This window comes from Platichthys flesus, chromosome 6 (genome assembly GCF_949316205.1).
Source record: "Platichthys flesus chromosome 6, fPlaFle2.1, whole genome shotgun sequence".
NCBI lineage: Eukaryota > Metazoa > Chordata > Actinopteri > Pleuronectiformes > Pleuronectidae > Platichthys > Platichthys flesus.
In genome coordinates this window covers 20,040,907-20,056,721 of record NC_084950.1, presented here as the reverse complement: position 1 = coordinate 20,056,721, position 15,815 = coordinate 20,040,907, and the positions used below count along the sequence as shown (strand labels likewise).

General features: G+C 39.4%; 2 protein-coding genes across 2 annotated transcripts; both read right to left on the bottom strand.

Annotated features, from left to right (window-relative positions):
* Positions 1-2,420: 2,420 nt before the first annotated feature.
* On the bottom strand, positions 2,421-6,067 carry isg20 (interferon stimulated exonuclease gene). Its single transcript, XM_062390715.1, has 4 exons — positions 6,004-6,067; positions 4,740-5,304; positions 4,414-4,614; positions 2,421-3,224 (listed from the first exon to the last, which is right to left on the bottom strand). Exons 1-4 carry the CDS (start codon positions 6,033-6,035, stop codon positions 3,024-3,026), a joined length of 999 nt encoding a protein of 332 aa, XP_062246699.1. The 5' UTR covers positions 6,036-6,067; the 3' UTR covers positions 2,421-3,023.
* A 1,555-nt stretch (positions 6,068-7,622) lies between these two features.
* Positions 7,623-15,060, bottom strand: pdia3 (protein disulfide isomerase family A, member 3). Its single transcript, XM_062389499.1, has 13 exons — positions 14,727-15,060; positions 13,549-13,627; positions 13,321-13,438; positions 13,093-13,200; positions 12,859-12,988; positions 12,593-12,709; positions 11,268-11,393; positions 10,980-11,162; positions 9,838-9,946; positions 9,141-9,269; positions 8,737-8,816; positions 8,324-8,381; positions 7,623-8,234 (listed from the first exon to the last, which is right to left on the bottom strand). Exons 1-13 carry the CDS (start codon positions 14,858-14,860, stop codon positions 8,109-8,111), a joined length of 1,497 nt encoding a protein of 498 aa, XP_062245483.1. The 5' UTR covers positions 14,861-15,060; the 3' UTR covers positions 7,623-8,108.
* Positions 15,061-15,815: the final 755 nt, after the last annotated feature.

Genomic DNA, 15,815 nt, shown 5'->3' with positions numbered 1-15,815 from the left:
GACCATTGTGATGGCTGATTTCCGGCTTGATTTCTGCCACGTGAACACACTTGGGTGAGAGGAGAGGTGGAGTCTGGATTCAGATGTGTGGGTTTCACATGTTTATAGAGGCACGATAGTGGAAATCTTTTTAGAGGCCATGCTCCTAACTCAGCCACCAGGATTTTGTTATTGAAGCCACCAGGCAAGACTTTTTATAACTCCAAGTTTCTCTTTCATTCAAAGATATGATCACTATCATATTATTTTTTAGTTAAGTAATTCTTTTTATAATGTAATGGGTTATTCACTAATCCGTACCATATCCTTCCAGGAAGTTTCATGTTAAACTGTTCAGTGGTTTTTGGCGTAATCTCTCTCAAACCAACCAACAAACAAACCGACAGGAGTGAAATCATAAGCTTCTTAAGGGAATAACAATAACCCAATAACAACAGATTTCATACAGTTTATAATAAACTTTGCTCGACTCTGTCCGCTTATTGCAGGAGAAAAAATGAATTATATTCAGCAGAATTTAGTCTAATTGGCATCCAACTGCTAAAGCTTGAATTTCTCTGAGATAGCCCTATCTCTTCAAAAGTCTCCCAAATCATCGGGCAAGTCATAATCCTGACTTGTTTCACTGAGGAGAAGAGCGGGGCTTTCATAAATAAGAAATATCTACACACACACGCACACACACACCACTTTCGTGAAAAAGACTTAGGTATAGACTTGTATTATTAAACGTGAACCTGTGATCAGATTAGTTCTCACGTATACATAAAACCTCAGTGCACAGAACATAATTACACCGTGCAAATGTCAGTCACTGCGATTGGAGTGTAGCTGTGTGCTCGGTATGCCCTTCATCAGATCACACACAAAAGGTGCTTTGTGAGGTTTGAGTTCATTCTTGAGTCCAAGTGAATGTTTTTGCCAGATGTGATAAAATGGGACTCCCTTTATGAACTCCAATGGCTGAGCTCATTACTCTAACAGTCGCCTTAAATTAAATCAAAATTCACACACTCATAGTTATCAGTATCCTTAATGCATAAGAATTTGTTCAAATTAAAATCCAGTCATTATGATCCCTGGGATAATAAATGAAAATGTTGAAATCTCAAAATGTTATACAAAGTGAAAAGATAATTCCTGGATTCAGACCAAAATTTTAATGAATTTTACCCTGACCCACACCGCATCCCTTTCATTTGATTGAATTTGTTTGTATGTATTCTCGCTCATAAAAAAAAAAACAGAAACCAAACATCAAACAAACATTAATGGAAACATAACCTCCTTGCTTGAGGTAACCACTGTATGAAATGTTATGGACTAAATAATTGTTTTCTTTAACTGGGTATTATTGAAATAATCCTTATTGGCATAATATTTCAAGAAGCCATGTTAAAGACACTGTTCACCAAAGTTTAACATTTGTCACACTTGACAGTCCTGTGCATCAGTTGGACAGCAGTTCTATCCTCAATCAGAGGTTTTGTTGATCTTTTCTTCTTCATCAGGAAGGTCTGTGTTCATTTAACATTGTCTGGTCTCATCACCTCTGCAGCAGGTTGCTCATTTGTGTTGGTTCATATTTGGAAGTTGTGCATTTTCCTTCCTCTCGCCCTGACGTCACCAGCACACGTTTTGTCCTCCTGATACAACAATGAATGTGCAGGCAGTCGACCTGTAATCTTCTAAATCGGGCCTGATCTGCTCAAGAAAGTGATTAGGAAAACAAAATTAGATGGATTGGGCAAACAATGCTCCTCTGTGTTTACTCCCTATAGCCTGAGCTGTAGGTCCACGTTTAGGCTTTAGGTGTGTGTGTGTGTGTGAGTGTGTTTGTGTGTTTGTGGGGTTTGAGAAGGAAACAAAGAAGTTGAGACACAGGGACAAAGCCATTTACAGAGCTGTACAGCTCCACCTGCAGCTCACTGTACTGCATGTTTAGTCAAAGTGACATTATACCCTCCAACAGCTCATGATTCAAATATCACGTCTCTAGAGATTTCCACATGAGGCTCAATGACTCACAAGGATTTTACTTATAGGGATTAAATAGGAAACGTTCTGATTGGAGAAAACCGTTGTGCTTTTGTGTCACTAAATCTTGTAACCCATTTATACATGGTGCCATTCAATGACTTCACATGCTAGAATATTTCGTAACATCTTCAGAGCTGTGGTTTCCTCAACAGCTCTGACCTGCAAACTCCACAGCCTCAGTTTGACAGTTTTCTGTTGAACATATTTCTAACATCAGATCACAAAGTCAAAAGCCACTGATTGTGTCCGATTGTGTTGTCTGTTGTGACGACCTCTATACGACTCCTCATAAAAATGGATCTGGTCCTCATGGGAAGAAGGTAAAATTATGTTTTCACAGTGTTGTCACATTCACTAACTGAAATCAATCAAAGTCAATGCTTTATTTAAAAATGATGTCATTTTATTAGGACTTTTAGGAGCAGGAACAATGAGGTAACTTCCAGCACTTATATCTTTTTGTAAACTTTCCTTTTGACATGAAAGTGATCAAACATCTTAAAACCTGCGACTTGTACAGTTTTCTATATCTTCACATCACGAGAAGTTCACATGTTGTGAACAGAGGTATTTCAAGAAAATACAAACAACCTGAAAAATACAGTTATTTTTCAAAACCTATCTGTGGAGTAAGATTAGTCTCATGCCCTGTTAAGTTACATTTTTCACTCCCACGTAAGAGCAAAGACTGTTGAAAATCTACACATCGCAAACACTTCATAATATAATCATGTCTGTTCCACTTGATTAATATCAACTCTGCAAGCAAATATCTTGTATCACAGCAGAAACATACTGTTGGGATAAGAAACCATGTTTAACATGCTCAACAATAATAAGTTAACAAGTGTTTGCTTTTAAACAATATTTTCCCAGAAGTTACTCAGCACATCTTCTCATATGAGACTATGAGGAGAATTGTAGCTCCCAGATTTGACAATACTTGTGTTGTTCCCACTAATTGTCGCATGAATACCCTTTTGTCATTGGCTGTCAGCTGTGACATCATCAGGCCAGTACTCGTCTTTCATGTAGTGGTTAGAGGAGGCGAAGCTGGGCTCGTGCGGAGCATTGTTGTCCCTCAGATTGGTCTGCAGCCCCTGCTCCCACTCGCCCTCCACCAGCTTGTAGAGGTCCAGTGAGGCCAGAGCGTCCTCCACCGAACAGTGACCTCTCCCTCCAACCTGGTCAGAGAAACAGAGACAGACTCAGCGTGGTTCACAACAAGTCAGACCACATACCAGGCACAGTTCAGTGCACAAAGAGGAAAATTTACTCTTCTTATCTTAAGACTGGGAGGGGAAAAAAATGTATCAAACCATTAAGGCACAGAGTGAAAATGCTATCTGAAAACTAAACATTGATTTAAAACAAATTTGTATCCTCCCTTATCAGCCTGACTGATTTTAATTGGTGACATCATAGGGATTTGTCTAAACTTGTTACCATGGTAATACAAAGTGCATGTTAAACTTTAAATGAACAAGTGACATGAATGTTGTGCGGGAGCTTTGATGACATCAGTATCAAAGGGTTGGGTGTTAACATGGTTTCTATGATCAACAACATTTGCTGTTTACGGTTTAGAATAAATGAAGGAACCTGTTGATTTTCCTCAACAAATGCTCATCTAAAACATCAGTCGACCCTGCACCGCTGTGGCTCTTCAGCGACGCACACTGAAGTCTAACAGATGAGCGGTTGTCAAGATAATCACAAAACAGACAGATTCTAGATTTGTACTGTAGCAGAGCTTTTCTCGGGTAGAAATAAACTAATCAGTGCCCTCTAGTGGTCAAACATCACAAAAACACTAGAAATGTCATCACCCTTGTCGTTGATAATTCTGTGCTACGTTTCTTCTCATTCATCTTCTAACATGTGGGGGGAAACGCCAGGGTTTGGATATCATCTACTAACAGAGACCTTTTATCAGTCATATCCAATCGATTCTAACCTAACTTTCACTTTGAGTTAACAAATTAATTAATTTCTCCTTATGCCTTTAACTTTTACTTTATCCAAACAGGGGCTGCATTCTGTACATTTGTTACTTAAACACAAACAGTAATGGGTGCTTTTTGAACAATTTTAAATTTTTCACTCGTTAATGGTTTCTGTAATGTACTGAGGTTTCTAGTTAGATGAAAGAAAGCTGGTAAAAAGCATTAAGAGTTCTGTGGAACACAAAGTCTTTCGATGTGTGTCTCACAACAGTGACATTTCTGTCAGTAGGCTCATTAAAACATATTTACACAGGCTTGAGCTGCAGATTCTGGGAAAAACTTTTGTAAATATGGAACTTTATTTCTACTAGAAATGTTGCATTATATCCCCAATGATTACAATGTATAAAATAGTATCAAGTCTCACCTGTATCTTCTTGTTTAGCAGCTTACCGGCCAGAATTTTGAGCGAAGCGTGGCGTTTTCGGGGGAAACCGGCCAACCGGCTTAGGAGACGTGTATTACACGTGTCCCTGACCATATGACATGGGTGGAGTATGTCCATTGCCTCAAAGTCGTTGTAGATGGAATGGCCCACGACCACTTTGCCTTCAAGTATGCTCATGATCTACAGAAGAGAGACCACACAACTGTGTCAGATTTATTCATTGTATAAAGAGTTATCAGGAATGAGTGACAGTAGATGACAGAATCAAAGAGCAGATGTAGATAGTAACGTGAAGCTGATCTCACCTCCTCCCTGGCCTGAACAAAGGGTGTAGCGTTGCTCAGATGATGCCTCTGGATGCCGCTCCAGGGAGTCCTGTAGTCTGTGACGGGCTGACACGGCTGGACGTATTTGTCATACAGGACATTGCCGTGATAGTCCAGGATACTGCAGCGGGCCAGCTCACTGCAACATCCGCCAGGTCCTGTCCCAACCATCTCACAGTCCAATGCCACCACTGTGGTTGGGCATGAGCTAAGGCACGGTGAGCTCCGACCGCTGGCTGGAGGACTGGCCTCGGAGAAGCCGCTGTCCACCTCCCAGCTGTCTTTGAGGGCTGTGACTAAACTGTGCTGGTCGGCAGTATTAGGTACGAACACAGAGTTTCCAGGTTCAGCAGCATCAGTCCTCCTGTTTTCAGAGATCTGAGTGTTTTGACATTCTTTCATTGTATCGCTCCATTTGGTTTTTTTAACCAACTTTTTTGTACCCAGTGGTTCACTGTGGTTGTCTTTTCTTTTCCTCCGCATATTAACAATTATCTTCTGATATATCGTCTTTGCTCCTGCATTCTCCATAGCATATTCATTTCTGAAATAAATCACAACAAAAAAAAGGTATTATAAAACACATAAAATATACAAAGTTTTGATCTGGAAAGAAGAAATGCACCCTTAATGAATGGGACTGCCACAGGAATCTGGCATATTCCTTATATTCATAATTTTTTAAAAGCTCGGTTTTCTCCTAGTTCTGATCTGAACAACTATTTTATGTCTTATTTTATCTTTTTACTTATACTCTTTTTAACTTGCAAAACACCTTATACCTGTGTTATTGTAATTAAAATGGACAATAAAACATACTGACTTTGAAATCGGCAACTCAGGTACAACACTAAGGCCTGTTAGGTTTGCTAACGGTAGTTAATAGTTATGATAACACACAAATCAAGGTGAAGTTCCAGCTGACGTAACCACGATTCAGCATACAGTGACGTGGTTGCTTGTTAGTGGTATATAAGCGAACACTGAGTGAATATCATAGAGTGGTTCCTTGTAGTCTAGTGTTTAACTTCAATGTTTTGAGACAAAACCTCAAAGTGCCACATATTCCAAAGGAGTCTGGTGCTCCTTCTTGGAAACAACACTACGCTAGCTGAGGACAGACACGTCAAGCAAGACACCAGAGCACAATTCATACAAATACACGTTTAGCTTAGCTGTCAAGAGATAAACGTGTTGTTTAAGAACGACACATTAAAGAAAATAAAGATAATTCAGCCTTTACCTTCTGAGGCAGCACGTGTATGGACCGGACATGCCAGAGCAAGACCCTTCTATTTGATATCTGATTTGCTGCTTCTCTTCTTCTTTTCACAGGAAGTGTTCAGCACATGCGCCATCTATAGGCCTGGTGCGGCAATGCCACTAAAAAACATTTTTTTTTCTGTTTTGTTTTATTGCTGAGTATGATTAGGCCTTTCTTACTTGGTTTGATATTTCATATTTATATTAATGGATGACTTATATTACATTTTGTGAAGCATCCTGAATTTGTGCTATAGAAATAATATGTATTATTATTAGTATTATTAGTTGTAGTAGTTTGATTATTATAACTATTGTTATTATAGTAAAAAGGTAAACACCGCAGAGAGGTGACACAATAAAAAGTTTAAGGAACATTGAAGTCATATCCTGTCATAATAATCGTCATTGTCATTCATTTACAAATCATTCCAAATGCCAAACTAAAGTCAGTAATCATTTTCTGAAGATCACATATAATTAGCCATTCATCCATTTGGAATAACTAGTAATTAATCTACTGAGCAAACATATTGAAAATATTTAAGCCAAATTCCTTCTTTTTCCTCATTATATAATATCTTTAGTTTCAAGGCATTTGAAGATGTCTCTAAATACTGGGAATTTATGTATTTTTTCTGCTCCGACATTATATCAACAATAATATATTCAACGCAATCAATAAGTGTAATTTCAAGCCAATTGTCAAAAAGCTTTAAGTTTAACTCAGTCTAATTTCCCACAAAAAAATCCTGTTTTATATTTCGGTTGTGTTTATGTCATCATTTACCTGCCTTTGAGTTGTAGAAACCTTTACAGCAGTTAGGTGCTTTGATGGGAGTAAATCTTTTTGTTTATAACTAGATTGTGATTGATTTTTTAATAACTAAATAGTTTATGTATCCATTAAACCACAAAGTTTGAAATTACTTTTGTCTATATCATTATAAATTAACTATCTTAAGGATTCTTAATTTTTGAACAAACCTTGTACTCTGGGAACTTCTGGTCTTTTTAATCATTCTAAAATAACAAACCAAACTATTAACGAAGCAATTATACATTTAACGAATCATTAATAAGTCATTGATATCGCACCCCTGCCCCTAGAACTATAGAAATGCATATAAGGGCTTTTCTGAGGAACAAATGACACGACTTTATGAACAATAATAATACAAATTATTAAGCAAGTGTGGAAGAACCAAATGTCATGTTCAATATTACCATGATTTAATAGATACGCTGCTTGTCTTTTGGGTGTCACTGGGCCATTATCAGAGGGTCAGGTGTATAAATGGAAGTCACTTTAATTCATCATATGTTTGACAACGGAAGGGCCAATGGTTTTTAACCGCTTTGGCACTAGAGGGTTATGCTGTATTTTGTATTGGATTGGATTCTGCTGGAAATGGACTTAACTGACAAGCAAGCAACAAAAGGATGTTATGTCATATAGTAGCATGTATCAAATACCAGGTTCTCCAGGGTTGAACATCTCAGTAGTTCCAAATAGTCAAACGGAGTGTTTGACTGAGGCTTGAAAAGCAACTGACAGTTACTAGACATTTATATTCATGAATGAGATCATAGAGCTCATTTGGTTTTGTGGGCCTTTTATTTCAGAATCCTTCCAAATGTACAAAAACAAAGACATGAAACTAAATCAACGAAAAAAAGAAAAAGGAATTCACCATTTAACATTATCCCCTGTGACAACGACAACATAAACCAAAAGAGAAAGATGACAGGAGTATTGACGAACCAAAGTGCATCCGCCTGAGGTGTAGAATTCAGACCAGGTGGAAATAAAAATCTCAAAATTTCAAAAGCTGTCCCCACTTCCCTAAAAATCTGTTTTTGTTTTTAAACATCGGGCAGGCCCTGGCCACCACTTCTCCACCTTCCACAGTTTCCCCAGGGCAGCGGAGGACCTAAAGGGAGGACCGCGTCTTTTTGACTTGGCTTCAGAGCATTCGGTAGTTCACTAAGAGAGTGGAATATAATTTAGTTCTTTCTCTGCACGGATTTCCCCAATCCTCTTCCTGTCATGGTGGGGGGGTCTTGAGTTCCTGTGTGGAGCCTTTATAGCTCGATCTTGTCATCATCATCCTTCTTCTTCTTCTTCTTCTTGGGCTCTTCCTGCATCACCAAGGGGTTGGAGGCCTCCCTCTTCAGGTAAGAGAGGAAGTCACCAACATCGCGACCTCCCTGGAACAAGAGCAGTGACACAAGACAATGAGTAATAAGCCCTGATGTGAATTGGCTCTGTTTCATTATCAGTGAAGTTGAAAACTCACCTCATATTTCTTTGGGGCCATCTTACTTCCAGCTGGTGAAAAGTAGATTGTGGGGAAACTGAAAAAGCAAAAGTTAAGGGGAAGAATAAGAATAAATAAAATAATGTACCATCAGACAGTGTTGTCCTTCAGACTTCATATAAAAGATATCAAACACACAAAACAAAAGTAACAGCCTACATGGCACAGGATATTTGAGGTGGACATTTGGGAGTTTAAAAAAAATCCAATAATATGATATCAGCTGTCTGCAGTTTAAAAACATGAAAAAGTCGACAGTGTTTAAGTCCCTTATAATAATGATCAGGTGTCTGTATGCAGATTCTTTTTCTGTAATTATTCCTATTTATACTTATGCTTTCTACATTATTAGGTGAAGGTCGAATATTACATTTGGGTGATTTTTGACTCACCCGCTGACTTCATATGGAGATGGCACATCATTGGCTGTGGCATCCATCTTGGCAATGACAACGTTGGGATCGTCAGCCAGCTTCAGGAACAGAGGAGAGAAAGTGTTAAACATCAGTTTTTTCAGGAGCTGAAATTACTGAAACGCCAGAATATTTGTTATGAAAATGATCATTATAATTAACTTTAAAATTAAAAAAAATGTATGTCCGCATCTCAAGTGTGAGAACACTAGCTTCCTGCCACTGTTAAACCTCTAAATGTGTGTCAAGTTGTTTAACCTGGTCTTTTCAAATTCAGAACTAATGCCTCAGTTTTGTTCATTAAAAAGCTGCTTATAGTCAAGAGTGTTGTCTTATTCTGAGAATTATTGGCCAAGCAGCAGGTTAGGTGTTCCTTCTCTCACCTTCTCTCCCAGCTCGATGTATTTGGGCTCCAGGGTCTTGCAGTGTCCGCACCACGGAGCATAAAACTCGATCAGCACATCTTTGCTGTCGTCATTGACGATTTCGTCGAAGTTCTCAGCCACCAAAACCTGAGGATATAAAGGTGGATAACTCATTACAAAAGGCACTGATGAATCATGAGTTGTAATTGCACACATCAGGTCCTCAACAAGCATCATGTCTGATTCGGAAAATTCATTAAAAAGACGTGGCGGCATAAAATAAAATGGCAGAATAAAATGCTAAAATTGTGTTTCATGTCTGAATACACATGACAAGTCACTACGGACTGATTTATTGGTTGACTAATAATAAAATAAGATATCTCCCAAAACTGTATTGAAAATTCAGCTTAGTTTCTATAGCCGCCCTTCAAAAATCTTAGACAAATTGATCTTGACCCCTGAACACAACATGAGCAAAATACAATCTGGTTGTATTGAAGGATCGTGGATATATGTTTTTCTTCCTGTTTCTTACTCCTATTAATTCCTATTTTTATATTTGTTTTTATGCAGCAGGTGTTAGTGTTAAACATTAAAAAGGAATTAAGTCGGAAACATGCTGAAACAAGGGGTCACATTCAGCTCAACCAAACAGCATAAAAGCCCATTGCATAGCACAGAACAAAGAAAGAAAGAAGCAATTTAGACCCACCTTGACAGGTCCATCGTTGTTCTCTGGGATGGGCTCGGATTTAAGATAACGCTTAATTGTGCCGTCGAAGTAACCCTGCAGGAAACTCTGCAGTGCTTTTCCATCACGACTGTTGTGAGAACAGAGAAAAGAAATTCAAGCCTTTATTTAAAAAATATGCAATCACACAACCTTCAAGCAGCGTCCACAAACATTGGTTCATTTCATCTAACGACGCTAACCCTGGATGGGGATCGGCATCTGAACACCTTGGTTTTAATTTGGATGCCCATGTTACCAGACTAGACATGGTGTGGTGCTGCTCAGCTGTGGTTTAGCCGCAGAATCTTCACTTCTCTTCTAGAGAACAGTGGTCTCCACGATTTTTTCAACACACCGTTCTCAGTAGAATTTACAAGGGCAAGTCAAACATGTCGCCCGAGCCAATGCATGACACCAGGTCGAAGCCCAGCCACAGCGCCACCAAGGCAGACACCCAGGGAGCCATGCACATCTCCACTATGTCTGCTTACATCATTTATTTTTTTTGTACATGTGTGGACCGTACAAAAGTTATTTATTTACAGTTTTAACCGGCTCCGTCAGTAATTTATTGCTCCTCTGTGTCATTGGTGCTGCACACTGTTCCAACCCATTCAAGCTGTGATTGGCTCCAGCTCTCCATACGTTGACTAAATTTACAAATTTTGCTTTTTTACCCAGTCTTAATTTACACGTGTCCCATCACACTGTTTGTGTGTGTGAGTGAGTGAAAAACGAGCTGAATTATGAATGAATGCGCAGCTATGAAGGAAGAGTTGGCACGTTGAAGAAAAGTTTAGATCATTATGTGATGATAAGGGTTAATATTGTGGCATCATTTCAAACAAATCAGGTTTAAATGCAGTGGATCAGATATGTCATCCTAGAGTGTGAGGGCTCACAAGGGCTGTAGTTATATTAAAATATCACTCTCTCAATGAGCTACATAGCAGTACTTTATGGACAAACATCATTGGCTTCAATTTCAAAGTCAACAAGACAGACGGTTAAATAAGGGATTGGCTGTTAATTTTGGGGGTATGAAATAGAACAATATATGTGGTATGTGTGGTTCAATTTCTTTGTGGCAAAACACAGAAATGAAAACTGTCTCAACTTACGTGAATTCCTCCGTCATGACAAATTTGTCTCCCTTGGCGGTGCGGATGGCCACCAGGGGCAACTCTCCCGAGCTGCCATCCAGACCGAATTCCGACACATCGTGACTGAACAGGCTCTTGCTGGCCACAGCGAAGGTCAGCTTCTTGCCCTGATCCAGGAAGCTCTTGGCCACCTTCATCACCCTGTGACACAAAAGTCATGCTTTTGAAAATGGAAGGTGAAAGTAGCAGCTCGATGCATGGAGCTGAGAAGAGAACAATTCTGGGGCCAGTTTTAGAAACACCTACCTGTTCCTCCAGTAGTTTGAGCCCTTGGGGTTCTTCTCATAGTCAACATCATAATAAGCCACCAACAGGTCGTTGCCCTTCAGCTGGTCTTTGTTGTCGTCTGTCATGTGGGGACAGATCCCAAAGCTGAGGATGAAAGAATCAATTAGTTAAAAAAATTCGGCAAAATGTTATTCTCAAAGATGGTTACGAGATGACTTACAGAATGGTAAAAAGTGTAAATAATGAAACTCTTAGGAAGCATTTAATCATATCTTCTACTTATATTTCTCTCTACCATTTAATCTATTTATTCTCTAATTCATTTATATTTAGCCTTTAATCATTCTTAAATCCTATTTGATATTATCTTGTGTTTATTTTACATTTTGTCCTAACCTTAAATGTGCTAAACAAATGCATTTCATTGTATTAACATCTACATTGTTTCAATCTGATCACACGTTCACATTATGAATGTGGCCTATGTCATGTGACTTTTCACATGTAGGAGACATTTGTACATCTGTGCTGTGTTTTATCTAAAAAATGTATGTTGAACATTGAACAAGCTAAACCAAATTATTATGGTATCTTTCATTTAATTTGAAGAACATAAGTGACTTTACTGGTTTACTTCCTGGTAAAACCACAAAACCAATACAAGTGAACCAATACTTAGAATGAATAATGAATGGAATTCAAGTCGAATTACATTTATAATGCGGTCTACTTTTGCACATTAAAAAAATATAATGATCAAATTGGGCATCAAGCCCATGCGTGTGTTATACATACAAACATGAGTGTTTATTTTACTCAGTTCTGCTTAGATCAACTTTTAGATATCAAAACCTGGTTTAAATCAATTGATTTTCATTATACACTCTTTCAAATGAGGATCACCCAGATTCTCTATGGTCTCATCAGCACAGTAGCAGCTCAGCCAAAGCAGTTTATCCCTTCAGGCTGTTTGCACATAATTCATATTACATCTAACTTGTGGGTTTCCTAATAGACTTGACTACCATCCAAGGATCCACAATTTAAAGACAGATAATAAAATCCAGTATTTGCTGAACAACGTTAAGTCACACAACAAGAACTGAGTGAGAGCAACGTCTATGTTTGCTATGGACAACTCACCAACAAAACAATGTCCTGTTGGCACTTGGCCATGTGTGCAAACACTGCTACAATGAAAAGACAATATTACCTTTTAATACTGTCAACCATTTTAGCGACTGTGAACATATTGTGCTTTACAAATAAAATGAACCAATCTCTCTGTTTCTAGATGAAAAGACAGGATGGACTGAGAAGACCTCAAGTAAACCAACACTCACATGTTTTCCTTAATGAACCTCTTGATTTTGTCGCTGGTGAATTTGTCCCCTGCGAATTTGACGGAGCTGTCTTCAAACTTGTTGCTGAGGCGTGGTGGGCGGAACAAGACGACTCCCCTGTAAACCAACGAAGGAAGGGTCTGTTAATTCCTGGCCTTCTCCATCAACAGGAGCTAAGCTACTGAGTTTATTGTCACATCAGGTGTGTCAGAATGACAGTTATTTAACGGTAGAGAACTACACTGAATGCAAAAAGAGCTACTCACTCTCCATCGATGCCTTGGCTTTGGAGAAGAGCTTCAGAGTTGGTGTGGGCGAAGCGGTAGTTTTCCCTCAGGGCGCTGGCTGCCTTCAGGAACTCTGCCTGCGATGTGCTCTTGTCATCAGCAAAGAAACCTGGGAGCAAAAGATGAATCTCATTCAGACCAACATGACTAAATCCTCAAATTTACCAGCTGCAATCAAGTTAGCATCCCACTCAAATCCAAACGTCAACTCACCAACAACAATTGCATCTGGGCCTGAACCAAACTTCTCCATGTCTGCTTCACCCTTGAGCTCAACAGAAGATGGGCCAGCCTGCTTCTTAAGGAAGCTAACAATCCCATCTACAGAGAGAAGGTAGATGCAGTAAGAATACGGTAAGAAAACAGGATTGAAAAAATACAAACTGATATATTATCTAGTTTTACAAATGTGAGGTATACATGAATAACACAGTCACATACCTGCAGTTCTGGGACCATCATAGGGACCAGAGTCTTCTCCATCCCTGAAGATCTTCAGGGTTGGGTAGCCACTGACCCCATATTTGCTGCATACGTTGCTGCTGGTTGTGCAGTCAACCTGAGAGGAAAACACATGATTTCTTTAAAAAGGTACAAAGAGCACTCGAGTTCTGAGTGCACAATTCCACACATAAGTGAACAAAGTTCAAGAACTTCATGATGCAATACCTTAGCCACAGATGCGATGCCTTTCAGACGTGTGGCGGCTGCCTCATACTCAGGGGCCAGTCTTTTACAGTGGCCACACCTAATGGACAGGAGGATATGGATCAGTCCGAGGAAAGCAAGTTACACATGAGCTGTATTTGAGAGTCAGCTCAGCAAATATCCTGAGGTAGATCTCATGACTTCACACTGTGTAGTGTAACTGGAAACCTCCATTGTTATTCAAAAGGGTCAGTAAAATACAGAAAAAAAAAAAAAAAATCACATACAATACAAGTAGTGTTAAGAAAACAGAAATAATTTGCAACCTGACATATATTTAAAGTATTTTTCTACCAGTTACTATGATTAATCTTTTCATCATGTAATTAATTTAATGTATAATTATTATAAAAATACTTGAAATGCTTGTATAACTCCAAAACCACTTTAAATGTTTTCAGACATTATTCACTTAGTCTCTTAATTGTCTTTTTCTTGACAAATATTCACATTCCAGGCGATGGAGGCAATAAATCTGTCTTTTGTCTAAAACAAAAAAGACACTTTCTCTGTAGACGGAAGTGTTTAAGGTCTAAGGTTTTATAAATTCAAAGGGGATTTACTTGTATTGTATTTAAGTTTGGCACAGTGGTCATACGTCACAGTTCCTCTGGGCCAATCAAACACGGCCACCAAAACTTCCCTGGCCAATCACCTCGTTACAACTACGAATAGGCACGCCTCCAACTTCCTCATAGCTCTACTTCCCACGTATTGTCGATCAAACCGATTCCAGAGCAGTTTAAATAAACTTCAGATGGACAACAATCGAGTAACAGCTCAAATACAAGTGAAAAGTCAGACTGTGGCAGTAGTTGAACCATGGCTCCTCTTTAAAATCACATTTGATTGCAGCTAACAGCCTACACTGTTCCGGGCTCGTAGCTAACGTGCTAACGTTGGTACCTGGCCAATGAACCACAAACCACAAACACACCATCGATCCGGTTCATACAACAAAACTGTCAGATACATTTTTTATTTGCACGGTGATTTAAGTGCTAGAAAAACCTGGCTGGCATCCAGAGTGCTGAATGTTCTGCAAATCAGTTGGCTGACCTGTTAACCACCTAGCTAGGTGGCTCACCTAACCTTAGCTAAAGCGTCAGCTACTGTGCAAAGACCGTGGACATACTCACCAGGGAGCGAAGAACTCCACGATGATCATCGAGTGGTCTCCGATCTTGCTGTCGAAATCGTCATCGGTGAAATCCAGCACATCACTGGCCTGTGAGAAGCCGGCGAGCGCGGCCAAGAAGATGAGCCTCAACATGGCACACGGCGCTGGCTAAAGGCAGCCTCCTTCTCTTTCTGGTAACAAAGGGGAAAAGGCGAAGTGTGTCCGCGGCAGGCAGTCCCTTCTTCAGCTGAGTTCAGGTGTGAGGGCCCGGGCAGCTTCGGGCTGACACACGAAGACAGGTTGGAAAGAGAAAGAGAAAGAGACCGAGGCGCCGGAGACGTTCAGGCAGAGGGACCGCTCCTAACCACAGTGTGGCAGCCGCGCATTGGTCCACGCAGCCCGTCAATCGGCCCCGGTCAGCCAATGACAGGCGGGCGAATAAGACTTCATTATCACAGGACCAATCACAATTTGACAAAATACAAACTCCTCACTCCCATGCCCGCAGGGATCGTGTTATAACTTCACTGCTCGATTTAATACAACTTTTATGATCGGATGGATGCGTCAATGACAGTTATTTATTACTTTACTCACGAGTGGCCACCTACGAGACAACAGCAGTACCTGCAGCACTGACACATGTGGTGACGAGTTCAGATCTTCTCTCATGAGAATACAGCTGTGGTGCCAGTTTATTAGATACACACAACTAAACCCAAAGCAGTCCAATACAGCTGTCCTGCAATCAGTCAATGGTTTCAACGTTCAGATTGTGTTGAAAATATTCTCATTATCAGTTATTGAATCCAACCATATTAAACTAGACTCAAAAAAGAATACAAAATAAATGAAAGAAGATGTTATCTAAAGCAAAGATAGATGATAGATAGATAGATAGATATATAGATATATAGATAGATAGATATATAGATAGATAGATAGATAGATAGATAGATAGATAGATAGATAGATAGATAGATAGATAGATAGATAGATAGACAGATAGAGGTTGGTGAAACAGGTGAAGCTGCAGTGACTAGTCATGTTTTACTTGGGGAACTGGAGGTAGATATTCACCCTCAGGACTCTAACAAGTTAATCTACA

What these genes read in the sequence shown, in the direction of transcription:
- isg20 (XM_062390715.1), bottom strand. Translation starts at nt 6,035, where the DNA reads ATGTCCGGTCCATACACGTGCTGCCTCAGAAG. An exon ending in TTGTTCAGGCCAGGGAGGAG is followed by an intron (nt 4,615 to 4,739) that starts GTGAGATCAGCT and finishes TCTCTTCTGTAG; the next exon opens with ATCATGAGCATACTTGAAGG. An exon ending in TGCTAAACAAGAAGATACAG is followed by an intron (nt 3,225 to 4,413) that starts GTGAGACTTGAT and finishes TTCTCTGACCAG; the next exon opens with GTTGGAGGGAGAGGTCACTG.
- pdia3 (XM_062389499.1), bottom strand. Translation starts at nt 14,860, where the DNA reads ATGTTGAGGCTCATCTTCTTGGCCGCGCTCGCCGGCTTCTCACAGGCC. An exon ending in GCATCGCATCTGTGGCTAAG is followed by an intron (nt 13,439 to 13,548) that starts GTATTGCATCAT and finishes TTTTCCTCTCAG; the next exon opens with GTTGACTGCACAACCAGCAG. An exon ending in GTCATGACGGAGGAATTCAC is followed by an intron (nt 9,947 to 10,979) that starts GTAAGTTGAGAC and finishes TTCTCACAACAG; the next exon opens with TCGTGATGGAAAAGCACTGC.